Below are 19,282 nucleotides of genomic sequence, written 5' to 3' on the forward strand. Positions count from 1 at the left end.
GAGTGAAGTAAAAGTAAAAATTGTGTCTTATTTAATTTTTTGTATTATCCTCAGTGCTGTTTTATAAATGTTACTTTTGCTCTCTCACAAATGTGTTAGTACATTGAAGAGATAACGCCAAGTTAAAAATTACATTATGAAATATCTGCCTTTGAGACAAGACCATTGTAATCATACAACCAGGGAAAGTACACGAGAGGCTGATTATTAAAATGTTCTTAAAAATGTCTTTGATGCAATGACTAAAGTCAAGTTAAGTTAAGCAAAATAGCCATTCTCCCTGTTAGATAGAATATCCACCTTTATGTTTCATGACTGAATTTCAGCCATTGTTCTAATAGTGACCTGATCACTCAAGTAAGTGTGGGCATTGCTACATGTGCCATTATGACAGGAGGAAAACAGAGGTAAGCAGGAAATCATGGAGTGAGAGATAGATAATGAAATGAGCAGGGTCCTCCAACAGCACACAGTAGTTATTTGAAGACCGTTTTCAACTTTCCTTGATCACTAACTGTAGCAATAGCTACATTATTATAGAAAAAAAGGGCGACAAATTGATAAAGGGTATGGAGTCATTAAGTTATGAGGAAAGGTTAGCCAGTTTAGGCATGTTTACTTTAGGAAAGAGGCGTCTTAGAGGAGATATGATTACTATGTACAAATACATTAAGGGTCAATACAGAGAACTTTCATGGGAACTTTTTACCCCAAGGACTATACACAGGACACGCAGTCACCCCCTAAGGTTAGAGGAGAGGAAGTTTCACAACCAGCAAAGGAAGGGGTTCTTTACAGTAAGGGCAGTCAAGATATGGAATTCACTGCCAGGGAAGGTTGTGATGGCAGATTCAATAGATATGTTTAAGAAAGGGTTAGACAAATTTTTAGCTGAAAAGTGTTTCCAGGGATACGACCGTTAATTAAAATGAAGTATAGTAGTGGATATAGGGTAAAAATAGGACTGCAATATTGAGTCTGGGGGGATTTTCACAACTGAAACAGATTGGCGGTTGCTTACTCTGGACCAATTTTGAATATAAGTGCAGGATCGCAGGAGATCCAAAATAGGTTGAACTTGATGGACTGGTGTCTTTTTTCAACCTCATCAACTATGTTACTATGTTACTATGTTACTGTGTTTCATTATATATTTTTTTTTATTTTCTGAATAATGAATTCTTGTTAAAAAAAAATCTGTAATTAAAACTCTAAAATATTACATCCAACAGGCAATCATGGCCCAACTTCCGCAGGAAGAGAAGGCCAAAATTGCAGAGCAGGTGGAGATATTTCACCAAGAGAAAAGCAAGTTGGACGCTGAAGTTGCCAAATGGGACGACAGTGGCAACGACATCATTGTATTGGCCAAGCAGATGTGTATGATCATGATGGAGATGACAGATTTCACCAGGTAAGACCCAAGTGTACACTGCTCCATACATTATCCTAAATAGTGCCCCCTTTGTGTTGTGTACTAGTAGTTTGCATTTCACTATGCTTTCTGCACACTTGCCCAATATTACCCTGATTCAACTACTTTGTTTTGTTTTGTTTTTTTATTATTTTTAAGCAAGACGATTTAATAAAAGATCAGAATCAAAAGTAATTACTAAGTCGTGAGCTTGGTGAGACAAAGGAATTAAAAGTTATCTTAAGTGATAGTTGTGCCGGTAAGGTAGATGGGGATAATGCTACTATGGACCTTATTAAAAATTAGTAATTTATCTCCTGGACAAACCATATTACAGTGCAAGGGGTGCAAATTAGTTTATTATTTTGCGCATAAGAAAAATACTGGAAGCTGTTCTAAGTAGCACACACATACTTTATTTTTACACTGAAGTTTAAAGCATACATGCCAACTCTCCTGGAAAGTCCGGGAGACTCCCGAAATTCGGGTCAGTCTCCCGGGCAAGCTGGCATTTCTCCCGCATCCCAATCTCACCGAGAATCGAGTCAAATTTGACGCAATTGTCTGTGAATCACGCCATTTTGGAGGGCGGGAGGGGGCGGGACGAGGCCAATCGCGTCATTTTGGCCCCGCCCCCCCCCCCGCGACGCGAATTACGTTTTTGCGGGGGGCCGGGCCAAAATAACGCGATTGGTCTCGTCCCGCCCCCTCCCGCCCTCCAGTCACGCCCCCTCTCCCGGAAACGTTTCCGGGAGTTGGTAAGTATGGTTTAAAGTTGATAGAGGAAAGTGTTGGCTAACCTGTGGCACTCCAGGTGTTGTGAAACTACAAGTCCCAGCATACCCTTCCAGCAATAAGCTGCTATATATTGGCAAAGCATGCTGGGACTTGTAGTTTCACAACACCTGGAGTGTCACAGGTTAGCCAACACTGATATAGGACATGCTGTAAACCAACTATAAATCTGTCCTCACATTTTACATTTACCAACCCCTACAATACAACATGGTTTTTGCCAAGGTGCAAAGTTACTCTTTTTTTTTTTTGCTTTACTTTTCTTAATGAATCAGGCCCAATATGTTTTAGTCATGTTGAATTTTTAGTCTACCTCCTGATGAGCAAGGAACATGAGGCAGTCCTCAACCTACACATCTGACTTTAGCTAAAGAAAATCGCTACTAGGCATTTATGAGCATTTTGGGGTGTACTTTAAAATGCTTCAGATATGCAAAAAGAGATAGTCTGGATATAGACGAAGGCAGATGCCAGACAATACATAACACAAGCCAAGAGAGATGTGCAATTCAATGTCCAACTAGCCATACATGTTTTCAGAAAGAATATTTTTTCTTTTGAATACTTTGGGCCTGAGTCATTAAGGAGAGCAAAGCATATAAAAAAGGAGTAACATTTGCACCTGGGCAAAACCATGTTGCATTGGAGGGGGACAGAAAATGTAAAATGTGGGGACAGATTCATAGTTGGGGTAGGGCATGTCCTAGATCAACTTTATATTTTAGTGTAATAATAAAGTTATTAAGTATTTGTGTCTTAGATGAAAAAACAGCCAGCATTTAACTTATGTGCAAAATAATAAACTAATTTGCACCCCTTGCATTGTAACATGGTTTGTCCCAGAGAACATTTACTCCTTTTTTGCCTTAATGACTCAGGCCCCTTGTGTTTAACACAGGGGTCACTTTAGCATTGTAAGCAAATTGAAGATTTTTTTTTTTTTTTTCAATAATAAAGGTCATTTGCCTGCTCTGTAATATACAGGGTGTTGATTTTTTTAATTAATGTTTTTCTATATTATACATTTTAATAGACGGGTTAAGTGTTGGTTTTATTTTCTGGGCTTTGTTTTATATATTTTTAATTTTCTGGGCTTTGTTTTATATCTTCTGTTATCTGTTAAGCATTGCCTTTAGGGATTCATATTCACATCCTTGTAATCAATTATTAATCCCATGCCTAATGAAGAATTCCTCATATGTGTATGTATTAATTCTTTAAAATACGGTTGGACTGCGCTTTTGCTGGGTTAATATGAAAGTAGAAATATTGCTAAGTCAAGAATTAATTTGCATGCTCACAGTTTGTAACATGTGCACAAGATTAAAAACCCAACGGGAATTGTGTGTAGATACATGTAAACGACACGTTAGACCTCGCTCCCCGAACCTCACCCAGCACAAGCCAAACGCCATATCTTATAATGATGAGATCTGATAAGGTTGAAACAGATGTCTGTAAATTGGAGCATGTTTTGCTTGTACTTGTGCCTAATGTGTGAATTATTCAGCTGTTCTGCATAAAACTAATGTATATAAGCAAAAAAGGTGTTAATTTCTATGTTTCCACTCACATTTACTTTGTGTAGAAATTTAATCATGTGTTGTGTGGAAATGCTGATTTTTTATTTGTAAATAATTGCTACAAAAGTTGTTTTGAGAATGGAATGTTTTCATTATTGATAATGGGAGGTCTTGTCTCATTCTTCTTGTTTAAATCCTTATAAATATTCAACAGGAACTAGTATCACATGGCCACAGATATATAAAATGTTTACTCCTCCATGTGTTCCTCCTATGTCATTTCTACTTACCTATTTCATAACTTTGCATGAATGTAACGTTCTTTGTCTTTATCTACTTACCTATTCCATGACTGTGCAAGAATAAAGCCTCCTATGTCTTTATCTACTTACCTATCCCATCACTGTGCATTAATGTAACGTCCTTTGTCTTATCTACTTACCTATTCCATGACTGTGCATGAATGTAACGTCCTTTGTCTTATCTACTTACCTATTCCATCACTGTGCATGAATGTAACGTCATTTGTCCTATCTACTTACCTATTCCATGACTGTGTATGAATGTAACGTCATTTGTCTTATCTACTTACCTATTCCATGACTGTGCATGAATGTAACGTCCTTTGTCTTATCTACTTACCTATTCCATGACTGTGTATGAATGTAATGTCCTTTGTCTTATCTACTTACCTATTCCATGACTGTGCATGAATGTAACTTCCTTTGTTTTATCTACTTACCTATTCCATGACTGTGTATGAATGTAACGTCCTTTGTCTTATCTACTTACCTACTCCATGACTGTGTATGAATGTAATGTCATTTGTCTTATCTACTTACCTATTCCATGACTGTGCATGAATGTAACGTCCTTTGTCTTATCTACTTACCTATTCCATGACTGTGCATGAATGTAACTTCCTTTGTCTTATCTTCTTACCTATTCCATGACTGTGCATGAATGTAACATCCTTTGTCTTATCTACTTACCTATCCCATCACTGTGCATAAATGTAACTTCCTTTGTCTTATCTTCTTACCTATTCCATGACTGTGCATGAATGTAATGTCCTTTGTCTTATCTACTTACCTATTCCATGACTGTGCATGAATGTAACGTCCTTTGTCTTATCTACTTACCTATTTCATGACTGTGCATGAATGTAACTTCCTTTGTCTTATCTACTTACCTATTCCATGACTGTGTATGAATGTAACATCCTTTGTCTTTATCTACTTACCTATTCCATGACTGTGCATGAATGTAACGTCCTTTGTCTTATCTACTTACCTATTCCATGACTGTGTATTAATGTAACATCCTTTGTCTTATCTACTTACCTATTCCATGACTGTGCATGAATGTAATGTCCTTTGTCTTATCTACTTACCTATTCCATGACTGTGCATGAATGTAACGTCTTATGTCTTATCTACTTACCTATTCCATGACTGTACATGAATGTAACGTCCTTTGTCTTATCTACTTACCTATTCCATGACTGTGTATTAATGTAACATCCTTTGTCTTATCTACTTACCTATTCCATGACTGTGCATGAATGTAACGTCCTTTGTCTTTATCTACTTACCTATCCCATGACTGTACATGAATGTAACGTCCTTTGTCTTATCTACTTACCTATTCCATGACTGTGCATGAATGTAACTTCCTTTGTCTTATCTACTTACCTATTCCATGACTGTGCATGAATGTAACGTCCTTTGTCTTATCTACTTACCTATTCCATGACTGTGCATGAATGTAACTTCCTTTGTCTTATCTACTTACCTATTCCATGACTGTGTATGAATGTAACGTCCTTTGTCTTTATCTACTTACCTATTCCATGACTGTGCATGAATGTAACGTCCTTTGTCTTTATCTACTTACCTATTCCATCACTGTGCATGAATGTAACATCTTATGTCTTATCTACTTACCTATTCCATGACTGTACATGAATGTAACGTCCTTTGTCTTATTTACTTACCTATTCCATGACTGTACATGAATGTAACGTCCTTTGTCTTATCTACTTACCTATTCCATGACTGTGCATGAATGTAACGTCTTATGTCTTTTGTGACAGATTGTTTAAAATAAACTTGCATTATAATGACCCTCTACTGTGAAAATGAGGATATTAGATATCACTGAGCAGCTTATTGACCACGGCTGCCTTGTGCCTTTGTATAGACCATGGGACTCTGAGGTCATGTCTGTTATTGTTATACATTTCATAGTAGAACATTCCTTACAATACACAAGTAGTTTTATGAAGAAGAAATCCAACATTTCAGTATTGTATTTACAGTTGTATTATGATGTACCTGTTTTTTTTAGGTGCTTATGTATTTTGTTTTTTTAATGAGAGAAAGAAAAGCTATCAGCCTGTCACATAGATGTGTCCTGTGAGAAGATTCTGTTAAAGGATGTTGCATGTGGGTGAGCCAGATGCTGGGCTAATGCAGCATGGGGGCGGGGCCAGGTGCAGGGCTAATGCAGCATGGGGGCGGTGCCAGGTAATGGGCTAATGCAGCATGCGGGTGGGCCAGGTGCAGGGCTAATGCAGCATGGGTGCGGGTCAAGTGCAGGGCTAATGTTGCATGGGAGGGCGGGGCCAGGGGCAGGGCTAATGTTTCATAGGAGGGTGGGGCCAGGTGCAGGGCTAATGCTATATGAATACTATACAGTTCAATAGAGGAAGACTGGAATGTAGGGAACAATCCGTAAGTATTGTTCAAAGACACTGTATGAGCAAAAGTTATATTATTATTTTGTCCCTCTCTTTCACTGATCAGGATTGTTCCTACATGTCCCCCATAGCGAAGTATATTATCTTTGATTATGTCAGTATTGTACAGCGCTGCGGATTTTGTGGCGCTATATAAATAAATAGATGGACGGATGGAGTATTTGGCAAAGATATGGACATAAGGGCACGGGGTGTTCTCCTTGTAAGAAGCCTACTAATTGTAGTGGGATTGGCCATCTATAATAGTATAGGGACCTAACCCTTGTTTCATCTCATGGATAAAGAATGACTTACGCGATGTATATGCCTCTTCATATAGCTATTGTTATTAAAACGGCTCATTGGCTCTGGTAATAAACAGGTATCTGCATTTCATGCCACGTCGGATTTGATTGATTGAACGATACACATATTGTACATGTCCGCTGCCTATGCTGTTGATTGAAGACATTTACCAATATGCCATTATGTGCACTGGACCCTTCAGCATCCGCATCAAGTGGTGGCTTGGGAATCCCATTGCAAGTTTCCCTTTCCAAAAGGGCTGTCTCCTTAATGAGCACTTAAAAATGTACATACTATTAAATATAATTCATGAGCTTGAAGAAGCCATCAAACGAAATTGCTGGAGAGGAATTATAGATAAGAGCGGAAGCTGGCAAATCTTTTTTCTCTTTTCAGCTCGGCTGCAGTTAGAAGGTGAACTGATAGTAAATTACCAATCATTGATATAACGGTAAAAGGAGGAGAAAAAAAATCAATGACTCAGTTCAGTTCAGATGGTTATTTTAGTCATTTAATTGAATCGCAATTACACTATTCTCTTTTGCAGAGGGAAAGGTCCACTAAAGAATACGTCCGATGTGATTAACGCAGCCAAAAAAATCGCAGAAGCCGGCTCCAGGATGGACAAGCTGGCGCGTGCCGTTGCTGATCAGGTACGACTCGTCTTGCAAGTCAACGTTCAAGACATTGAACGTTTTCCAACGTTGGTCTTCATACATTAGTTGTTATTAATGGGATACATTTAAGGTGATAGAATCAGACAGGTGATAAATAATTCAAAAGATGTGACATAAAATGAATAAGGACTGAGACCTAATGAGATCTCATGGGTGGGAGGTGAACCGGGAGTTATATGGACACCAACTCGGCCTCCTTCAAACAGGGTGAGATGTAGAGAAAAGCGTGACGTGGGACTGTTAAAACCATTTGGGACTACGGATCATCCGCGGCCCAACGGAGCTTGCATGTTAAATGTGCAATAATTTTTCTATTTTAAAACTTTTGTCTCCGCACAAAACTGAATTTTAAAGGACTGCTATGGTAACTGGGTGTTTGCAATGATAGCAAAAAGGAGTCAATAATTGGTGAAAAGTATAATGGTTTTATTGTAGGACAAACAATAGTTGCAAAAAAATTGTGGAGCTTTGAGATTGCAGAAGGAGCAAGGCAAAACAATACAGAATCCAAGGATAGCAGAAAATAAACAAAACTCAGTTCAGGTATTGTACAAAATAAAGAAACTGAATCCTGGTGTGGCTGGGTAGAAGGGAATAGTCTCTGAACTAATACTGGAAACCAGGTAATTTCAGGATCAAAGGACACTTACAATGTTGGGAGAATGCAGGAGTGGTGGGAGCAGGTAAAGCAAGGGATGCGCGAGATCTAACACTGGAAGCAGACAGTCCAAAACAAAGGATAAAGACAACAAAAATTAATGACCAGCCATGTGTAAGGTTCTGGGAGACCAAATAAAGCCATGGGGCAGGTGCAGGTGATGATCAGGGAAGGAGGTTAACTCCTGCTGGTAAGGTGCAAATAGTCCCAAAAGTCCACAAGGGAGCACCTCTGGTAAGACAATTGTACTGCAGAGGGAATCTATATTACAAGGACTTTACTCTGAAAGCACAAATTCTAGCTCAAATATAGAGGTCGCTGGTAGCTCCCTACTTTCTCTATATGGCACAGCATCAATCTCTGTTACTACTTCTGGTACTGCAATAGTGACGCTCTAACCAAGCCTTATAATTGCCTCTTATACCTGTATCTAAAAATGATGGCCATAGAATACCCTGCATGCACCCCTTCTGTATTTATCTCCTCTACCACATTTTGCAGGTAACCAAAAAGTGTGGGAGTAGGGAGGGCACAATTTTGTGGAATATCTCAAATTGCATCTTGCATCTAACCCGTACCAGCGAGAAACACCAAAGTTGGGCAAGATTTACACATCCGTAACGGCAATCATCTTGAAGCGCAAATCCATGTTGGATTTCCACGGCCCTTTACTGCTATTTTGTGATGTAATTATGGCTTTTGAGGCTCTTTTCTGAATATGTAAATAAAGTCCTATATCTGTACTATATTTGAGCTCTGTCTAGCCCCTCTCCCTAAACAATTCAAAACACAGCGAGGATCCGTTGTGCTCTACCATCACTGCAGGGGGAGCGGCCATGATGGGGCCCAAAGGTGAGAAGGGTCCCACCCTCTCGATGCCCCAGCACTGCCTTTTCCGAGCCCCAAACAGGCCTTCACTACACATGCAGCAGCCCCTGCTCACAAGAGTAGAGTGCTGGTCCTCTGGAGGATAAACCAGCATCACTGAACCCTCCATCAAATTTTGGTGTGGGACATTGTGATACCATCTACCTGGTGATGGATATTTTCCAATATTGCTCAAAGTTGCAAGTGTGGGCAGCACGTTGGCTCAGTGGTTAGCACTTAACCTCACAGCGCTGGGGTCATGAGTTCAATTCCAGCCCATGGCCTTATCTGTGTGGAGTTTGTATGTTCTCCCCGTGTTTGCGCTGGTTTCCTCCGGGTGCTCTGATTTCCTCGCACACTCCAAAAACATACTGGTAGGTTATTTGGCTGCTATCAAAATTGACCCTAGTCTCTCTCTCTGTCTGTGTGTGTGTGTCTATTTTAAGGAATTTAGACTGTAAGCTCCAATGGGGCAGGGACTGATGTGAATGAGTTCTCTGTACAGCGCTGCGGAATCAGTGGCGCTATATAAATAAATGATGATGATATGTACTAAAACCATATCCACTAGGCAGATGAAAGCTAGGTACTACGCTTTAAGAGCAGACGTGTACGTTTGAGACATTATAGTAAATTACCCTCCATGAGTTCAATTATATACACTAGTGAAAATTTCCAAACTCACCTATTAATAAACCATTTTGAGATTTAATGAAATTTATTTCTATTCATTCTTTAAATAATTTTATTTTTTTAACAGTACATAAAAGTCATTGATTCTGCTGTACCTCTCAGCTAAATAGCAATCTCCAAAGCAGGTTTAATCAATAAGTAACATTTCTGTAGACTTCTTGAGTTCTTATTTAGATGCGCACAATGGCTTCTAGGTCTTTTTGTCTGGGAGTTTACCAGGAAGCATACAATTGGTTATTGAATGTGTTTCTTATATTCCTTCCCCTGGATATGCATTGTCTTGCACTGAATGTTGAATTCCATGTGTCATGCACTACTGGCTGCCTGGCTTTTAAAAATATCTACAGTGCCAAGTCTTCAGATGGATGCTGCAAGCAGAAAATAGGTGCGTATGACTGCAAACAATTGTAGAACGAAATCGGAATCAGGAGACATCTAGGACCTGATTTATTAAAGAGCGAAAATGGCGTTATGTTACGTAATTTGCACATAATGACTTTACGCATGCCCAGAACCGGACTATACGTCGGAGAGCACAGAAATATGCAGTTCATTGAGCGCAAAGGACCTTTACTATAGGCTATAATTTCAGGTGTGGAACAAGAAGGGGAAGGGGTGTATGCGTGTAGCCAGTGTAGAGTAAGAGCTTTCCAAGCTCGAGCGTAAAATGTTTTTTAATGTTTTGTCATTAATGACTAAGGGCCTGATTCATTAAGGATCTTAACTTGAGAAACTTCTTATTTCAGTCTCCTGGACAAAACCATGTTACAATGCAAGGGGTGCAAATTAGTATTCTGTTTTGCACATAAGTTGAATACTGACTCTTTCTTCATGTAGCACACAAATATTAACTTTAAATGTCAGTGTACAAATAAGCTTTCAAGTATTTGTGTGCTACATGAAAAAATAGTCAGTATTTAACTTATGTGCAAAACAGAATACTAATTTGCACCCCTTGCATTGTAACATGGTTTTGTCCAGGAGAGTGAAATAAGAAGTTTCTCAAGTTAAGATCCTTAATGAATCAGGCCCTATATTATTAACAGGTGACATTCAGTGAATTTATTTTCTGTGCATTCTTTTGTGATTTGATATTCCACATATCCATTGTACATATTGAAAAAAAGTAGAACACTCAAAGACCCCCTCCCCTAAATATAAGCTAATCTTTGAGTAATCAAAAAACATTTCCCATTCCTGCTAAAGTTTCAAGTGGCCAGAGAGGTGCGCTAGCATTGGTCACACATTGACCCAATAACCCAGAATTTGTGACCCAAAAGCTACGACGATGCCTGAAGAAGCCTGCTATCGTCCAGCATAGGCAATCATCTTCCGAATGCACCAACGGACCTCGCTGAATCTATACCTGATGCAGCCGCTAGTCCTGATTTGATTTGTGGCTGAACCAAACGGCTATTCTCAGGGCTGGCACTGGGCGTTTCAATGCCCCATCACCCCCTGTATACGCCAATCAACCCTACCCCCGCGCTGGCTGTCCTTTCACTTGGCTGTCAGGCTCAGTGGCCCATACGGTTATTAAGCACAACTAACTATAAACAGCACAGCAATGTCCGATAGACAAAAGTCTGTGGAAAGTATAAAAGCAAAATTAAAATTCCACTGAGCCAGGAACATCAGAAACATCCGCTCATGCATGATCATTCTGTTATTGAGTTTGCTTTCTAACCCGTACATTGTGACGGGATTATCTCTGCTTTTTATTTTATCATTTCTGTTGTTAGTAACCCAACAACCCTTCATTAAAATTTGCGATGATAAGAGTCAGTGAACCATAAAGAAGATGTTGGGAACATTATCCAAGCAGGTGGGTGAATGCTGTACTTACTATGAGTCAGTGCAGCTCTCCCCTGGTACTGTGTGGAGGAAGCTAATCTTGTAAGTGATAATTGGCACTTACATTAACAGCCCCATATAAACACCCAGACAGAGTAATCTGATTAGAAAGGAAGGATGATATTTAGACCCTAGGTAGTCAGCACAGAGTCCTCCGATCCCTGTGCGCTATTACCGGAGACTGCTTAATAAACAAAACAACATAGGCGGTAACCTCACATATGGCTTATCCTTATCCTGTTTACCCGAACATAATAAATGTAATATACAAAGGTCCACCTTGAAATCTACATTAAGCCTTGAAGCTTTATATTCCGTCTTGGCTGGATGTAAAGTTCCTTTTTTCCTTTTACAGTAGGATATCCATGGCAACCTGACACAAAACTCATCTATGTCTTTGTTTCCTCGGTACCGCTGTGTACGCTGTCTGGCTTAACACATGCATTTTCTATTTTCAAACTGTATCGTCTTAATGCCACAAGCTTGGCTTGTGCCTTCCTGGAATCCTTAAGATCCTGGCTGAAAACATTAACTTTAATGTCACTTAACATCTGTTCTGTAATGCAGCCAGCCAACCCTTCCAGTTTAATATCAAGTGAAATGGTACTTGCTGAGAATTTACTTTAAGGTCTAGGCCTGGGCGTGCGTTTACGGCACTAGTGAATGCAAAAGTAAACTGGGACGCGTGACGCGTAAAGTTTCCCTACGGTTGGATCGCCGGGAATGTTTATAAGGGAGGTTAGCGTTGCTTAGTGTAAGAGAAGTGGCTTAAAACAATTCGACGCTACACTAAAAAGCTCTGTAAGTACCTACAAAGATGCAGAATATTTCATTCTATCACTGTGGATTAAGCGTGTAGATTACATTCTTAAATTGACCCATTTAACAAGCCGATAATGTCAGACTGAAACATTCAATAAAAGCTTCATATACAAAGCAAACAAGCGATACTGATATTCAGTCATGTTTCAGTCATGAACCTTGTCAATTACTGATAAACATACAAGTGTCTTATGTACATAAATAATAAGATAAAGGCTGTAAACGTGGGAGGGGAGAGAGGTTCCTGTCAGTAATCACATTGAAGGAGATTACAGAGAGTCTTGTAAATTGGAATAGCTGCTCTCACAATAAAACATGTCGGTGTCCATTTGCTGTAGCTGCAGAAGAACCATAAATACCTCAAATTCTGTCAAGGTATGGCAACTTTTACGTATATATCAATGTGCAGAGGGAGAACGATTCTTCGGGCCGACCGGTCTGCTGGAGCGCCAGTCTCACAGTGTGTCAATTGAGCAGTTCCAGCCTAAGCCAGTCCCGCTTAGCGTACAATGGAGGGAGCTGGGTTATTGTGGTCTGATCCGGCACACCTGTCATGTTCTAGGGGTCACCTGGGTGTTCTCAAAGAAACTTGCTCCAAAATTGTGAAAGCTACTAGTTTTTTCAATATAATGCACACTAAGCTTAGAGAGTGAACCGTACTGTCTAATATTTCCTTGAATATCAGAACGGTTTGGTTTACCCAGAAAAGCATTTCGAAGTTGTATATGTGAGGCTGCCATATTTTTGTGAATGTCAGTCCCACATTATTGCTAACTAATAGTCGATAAAGAAAATGGCAAGTCAGCAACTCTGTATGCTACTGCAAACTTACAAAAGAGGAAAATCGCCCTATGTTATGGAAGTACTGATTTTGCACTCTGAGGCAGGGGAAGATGTCTTTATGGAGGACCAAGGGGTGAGTATCTTCCTTATAGCAGAACTCACAAGAATCAGAGCTCTCCCTACCTGGAGGTTAGGGTTTAATATACTTAAATTGATATGGTCGGACATCTACATTAGGCTGGATACACATCTGTGCCTGTAGTATGTCCCTTTTCTGCTGCAGACAGCCCGGCTACAATGGATGGTAGAGTACAGATCATTGCTCTCTCCATTGTCAGTGCAGACCATTTACAAAGCACTTGATGAGCCACGAACGTTGCTCGCAGCGTTCATGGTCCGTCAACCATTCGGGAAGTTGTCAGATGCAGGTGCTCAGTCTAAGTGACTGAAAATAAATGTCTTGATAATAATGGTTTTCTGTACTTAATAACTCGTGCACATGTGATTATAGTATATTGACGCAACACAATGTAATGTAAACCTAGCTCATATCTAAATAGAATATTTTCACTTTTGTCAAAAGTGGAATTTTCATAGTAACTCAGTTGTATTACAATAGCTGAGTAAAGTGCAATCCAAATATTAGTTTCATACAACAATAAGCTATTGGAAATATTTTTTCCTTCTACTTCAATTCTTTCTTCTAAAGCTCAAGGTTGCAAAACTAAAGCATTACTTTGTTCATGAACGTCTAATATATGCACGACTTCTGTAAATGAATATCACTATATTTGCTCCTAGATAAACCATGTTGCAATGCAAGGGGGGGGGTTGATGCATTTGAAATATGCTCGAAAAAATCTGTCTGCTTTTGCATGTAGCACACACATACTATATAGCTTTATTTTTACATTGCAATTTAGAGTTGGACTAGGACACACCCCCTCCAAGCTCTAGCTCTTCCTCCCAGTTTAAATTAACCCCCACCTGCAGTGCGACATGGTTTAGTCAAGGTGCAAAAGTGCCCTTTCTTATTTTTCCTTGCTCCTAACTCTAAATGCAGCCCACTGTCTTTAAATATGCATGCAGCAGATATTAGTATTTACAGAAGGAACAGTTTTTATTGTTATAGGCATAATGCAATGAACACTGAAGTTCATGCGAGGTTCCTTGAGCATATATGAAGACATAAGTACCTCCCATTGGCGCTAAGGATGACCGGGCTCGGATTCCGCAAATCCGAGCCCACCCGAACAGTGCGAATCCGACGGGATCCGAGCACTGTTCGGGAACTTCCGGGCGCCAAACAGAGAGCCAAACCGAGGCTATGACATCCAAGTCTCGCGTCGGATCTCGCGAGACTCGGATGTCATAAATACTCACCTTGCGGGCGCCATCTTCATTCTGGCTGTGATCACTCGTGGGGGAGGTTGTAGTTAGGGAGCTCCTGATCAGTTTAGTGGTTCTTTGTCCAGTGCTCTGTCCTGCTGAGTCAAGTGGTGCTTTGTCCAGTGCTCTGTCCTGCTGAATCCAGTGGTGCTGTGTCCAGTGCTCTGTCCTGCTGAGTCCAGTGGTGCTTTTGTCCTGTGCTCTGTCCTGCTGAATCCAGTGGTGCTGTGTCCTGTGCTCTGTCCTGCAGAGTCCAGTGGTGCTGCCTGTGTCCTGTGCTCTGTTCTGCTAAGGGCATTGTTATTTCAAAATTATTCAAAAGTTATAAAAAATTAAATTTTTTTTTATAAAAAACCTATACAAAAATAATTTAAAAAAAATATAAAAAAAATTATAAACAAATTATACAAAAATAATTTAAAAAAAATTATAAACAAATTATACAAAAATAATTAAAAAAAAATAGTTAAAAAAAACTAGGTACTGCTATTTAAAAGTCAAACTACGTTCTCTGTTGCTGCTGTACCCAAAAATACTAGGTACTGCTATTTAAAAGTCAAACTACGTTCACTGTTGCTGATGTACCCAAAAATAATAGGTACTGCTATTTAAAAGTCAAACTACGTTCTCTGTTGCTGCTGTATGCAAAAATAATAGGTACTGATATTTAAAAGTCAAACTACGTTCACTGTTGCTGCTGTACCCAAAAATACTAGGTACTGCTATTTCAAAGTCAATCTACGTTCACTGTTGCTGCTGTACCAAAAAAAACTAGGTACTGCTATTTAAAAGTCAAGCTACGTTCACTGTTGCTGCTGTACCCAAAAATACTAGGTACTGCTATTTCAAAGTCAAACTACGTTCACTCTTGCTGCTGTACCAAAAAAAAACTAGGTACTGCTATTTAAAAGTCAAACTACGTTCACTGTTGCTGCTGTACCCAAAAATAGCTGCGGCCTTAACAGCTATGTTGGTGTTAGACGTGCATCCGGTGTCCGCCATCTGTGCAGTAGAATTCAGACCAGTTGGAGGATGTTGGAGCAGCCATCTGTGCAGTGGAATTTAGACCAGTTGTAGGAGGTATTGTGGCCCCGGTACCAAATTGGGTACCGGGGCCACTCCACTACGCAGTCCAGATAGATGCGTATCAGATATTAAAATACGTTGACTGGAGCTGCCAAATCAAAAATTAATGAAAATGACCTGTCATCGTCGAAAACAAGAGGTAGTGACGCGCTCAAACTACACCCTCTATATGCTGCAGAGGATGTAGGAGCAGCCATCTGTGCAGTGGAATTCAGACCAGTTGGAGGAGGTATTGTGGCCCCGGTACCAAATTGGGTACCGGGGCCACTCCACTACGCAGTCCAGATAGCTGTGAGGTGTTCAGAATAGACTGGAAATTAGTGGAAATGATTCTTATTGAATGTTATTGAGGTTAATAAAAGCGTAGGAGTGGAAAAAAAAAACAAAAAAACGGGATTTTAGCACTTTTTATGCTTTTTTAAAAATAAATCAGAACTCAAAACCCTAAATCAGAACCAAAACCTTTCGTCAGGTGTTTTGGCAAAACAAATCAGAACCCAAAACCTCAAGCTAATCAGAACCCAAAACCCAAAACACCAAAAGTGGCTGGTGCACACCTCTAATTGGCGCAGGGCCTTATTATACAACAGGCTTAGGCCATGAGGCTTTTGGATGAAGACGAAGTGGCGCAACATTTTTGTGGCTGCACAATTCAGACAGGGAGAGGTATAACTGAAATGAATTTTAAAATATAAGAGAATATTTGTAAAAAAGAAAAAAAAACATGAAGAAAAATGTATTATTATTATTATCATTTATTTGTTAGGCACCACAAGATTTCCGCAGCGCCATACACAGTACAAACAGTAGACTATACAGGGTGAAACAGTACAAAACAATAAACAAAAATACCAATACTTCAGAAACTCCAGGCAGGGTAATGCAGTAAAGATGGAGCAGAAGAACAGATAAGGAGACAGGAGGGAAGAAGGCCCTGCTCATGTGAGCTTACATCCTAAGGGAGGGTAAACAAACAGGCACAAGGAGAGGCAGTTGAATTATGGGGGAGAAAAGGTGGGGCCGGAAGGAGAGAGGGGAGAATGAGCGGAGGAGATGAGGGCGTTAAGTGGAAGGTTGGAAGGCTTTGAGGAACAGGTGAGTTTTGAGTGCTCGTTTGAAGGAGCACAGATTAGGAGAGAGATGGATGAAGTGAGGGAGGTCGTTCCAGTGAAGGGGGGCCGCGCGGGAGAAGTCTTGAATTCTGGAGTGGGTTTTAGTAGTGGGTTTCTGTAGTAAGGTTTTAATCTTGACGTATTCTTATGGTAAAGGCTGAGGATAAGTGCACAGGCTTGACAGTGTTTCAGTAGCGCTCGTTTATGCCTCTGTGCTGTGACCATTTTAAATAACCAAGTGACGCTCAGTGTCAAAAACACGGGAACATAAGCATTGGTTGAGGGGTGAAGGAAGCTGGATTTTAAATAAAGGGAAAATCATTTTTTATCTACCTCTTGGAGGGGAAGGGGCTCTATGAGCGTGTTAGCCTAGGGTGACCGAACCATTAATGAGGCATTGGATCTGTGTTTAGGCCCTGTGCCTGGTATACGAGTCCAAAGCATGCAAGAATGTAAAAATGGAAGCCATTTTATCCTGTGTGTCCATACCCATTTGCGCTGCAGTATATATTTTTGGAATGCTGCAATTCAGTGCATTCAAAGCATGTCACCACATTTTAAAAAGTCCACTCCTCTATAAGGGAGTGTATTGTGTACATACCCAATAGGGTTAAACAAAAGCAGGGTTACCTGGGGTTTCCCCCCCCCCCCCCCCACAACACCCCCGATATATAAATTCCAACCCCAGGCTAGGAAAGCTGGGATATTTACAGGTAAACCTGCAGCGTGAGGTAATCCTGTCTTAGTGGGGAACAGTCCCAGCTTGGTCAGTGCAGGGCTGGAATCTCAATGCCGGCTATCCTGGCAAATCATGCTGGCTCTTGTAGTTTCACAACACCTGGAGAGCCACAGGTTGGCCAGGTCTGCGCTCTGCAGGGGTGTGAAGGGGGAGGGGACTACAAACTACTGGAGCTAGGCCCTGGCCTGCCTGTATAGTGGGAGGAGCCACCAACCTGATGTGGACAGGTCCCCCTCGATGGCTAAGGAAGGGGCCCCAAGACATTGCTGTAATGTCACCTGTTTTTCTCTTGGTGGCCCCAGCTCTGTGGTAAGGAAAGGTCCACAAAAAACAAGCCAGCCCCACACCATATTGGCCTTTTTCTATGGAATCACTTACATCAATCCCTGCCCCAGGGTCGGTCTAAATTCCTAACACACACACGGGTCCATTTTTGTTAGACGTCAATTAACACCAGGATGTTTTTGGACTGTGTGGGAGAAAATCGTAGCACCTGGAGGAAACCCATGCAAACACCAAGAGAACATGCCAGCTCCATGCTGATAGGGCCATGATAGGAATCAACCCATGATCCCAGCATTGTGATGTGGCAATGCTAATCCCTGTGCCCACGTGGTACCCGGAATGGACCGTTGTCCCTGCTGACTAGACAGAATGGGACCCACAGCTGGCAGGTATTAAAGCCAGGCCTGTATTTTAATGAAGTGCCATGTAACCCTTGGAACAAGACTAAGATGTGTTCTGTGACAGGATGTGATAGGCGCGAGCATTCAGAGACTGGTGCCCAACCACATTGGTGCAATGAGCAAGACAAGGGTAGGAGCACTTTAGAAGACGCTGATGTTGTATGGCTAATACCTGATTATATATGGCATACAGTACAAGTGTGTGCTACTATAATTGCTACTATAGAATAACTATACATATAATATGGCCTGTAGAATAACTGTAATAATAAGAATTACATCTGACATGCAGAATAAGAGAAGACATACTTTGCAGATCACTACATAAACACATACTATGTGTTTGGTCAGTACTAAAATTCAATTGAGTGACATTGTTATGACCCAGAGCATTCACAGTCATATCGTTCCTGCTACTTATTGAATGTAATCTATGATCTTACATGTTGTAATGTCTTAGTTCTGTGTTTTCTAAAGTTCATCCAACTTACGTACCTTGTTTCAATCTCCAGACCGTCAGTTTTCCCTTTAGATCTGAGATCTGCAGTTGATGTGAGAATTGGTTACATGACTAGTAGCATATTGGCCCAATTTATGATCCAGTTGGGTTTTTATATGTCTAAAGAATATCAATATCTCTTGTACAATCTCACACATTTATATAGAATACAGCGGTGTCTTTCTGCTTTCAGTGTCAAACCCTACAAATAGGTATCTTATCTGTTTTAAGCCAAATTGAAATATGTTAAAGAACGAGTACAGCAATGTAAAGCACAAATAAAAATATAGCGGCAAAAGTATTAACCTCTAATTCTAGGAAATCGCCGATATTCAGTGACTTTGTCGGACAAATTTAAAACGGCAATTTATTTAAAGGCAAGAATTGCCTTTAAACACGTTGCCAGTTTAAATTTGGTCTGCAATATCACCGAATATCGGCAATTTGCTAGAATCGGAGGTTAATACAATTACCCCATGGTATAGTATACGCATTGCTGAACTAATTAGTAAGCCAGAAAAAAACTAGAATTATTCATTTATTTACACTAAACTAAATCTGCCGCCCAGCGTTCTACATAGAACGACCATAGGGCACCTTCGGAAATTATTTTCTCCATTGTGAGACACCTGAAATAAT

The 19,282-nt window shown here is 40.3% G+C and overlaps 1 protein-coding gene across 6 annotated transcripts in view; it reads left to right on the forward strand.

Annotated features, from left to right (window-relative positions):
- The window catches only part of CTNNA2 (catenin alpha 2), a 1,470,003-nt gene that overhangs the window by 1,341,349 nt on the left and 109,372 nt on the right, over positions 1-19,282 (forward strand). For all 6 annotated transcript variants that reach the window (XM_075191920.1, XM_075191984.1, XM_075192198.1 and 3 more), the window contains 2 exons: positions 1,233-1,414; positions 7,326-7,431. In XM_075191920.1, coding sequence (XP_075048021.1) covers positions 1,233-1,414; positions 7,326-7,431 — 288 coding nt within the window. The remainder of the gene's footprint in view (positions 1-1,232; positions 1,415-7,325; positions 7,432-19,282) is intronic.

Source organism: Mixophyes fleayi, chromosome 1 (genome assembly GCF_038048845.1).
Source record: "Mixophyes fleayi isolate aMixFle1 chromosome 1, aMixFle1.hap1, whole genome shotgun sequence".
In the NCBI taxonomy this organism is placed as follows: Eukaryota; Metazoa; Chordata; class Amphibia; order Anura; family Limnodynastidae; genus Mixophyes; species Mixophyes fleayi.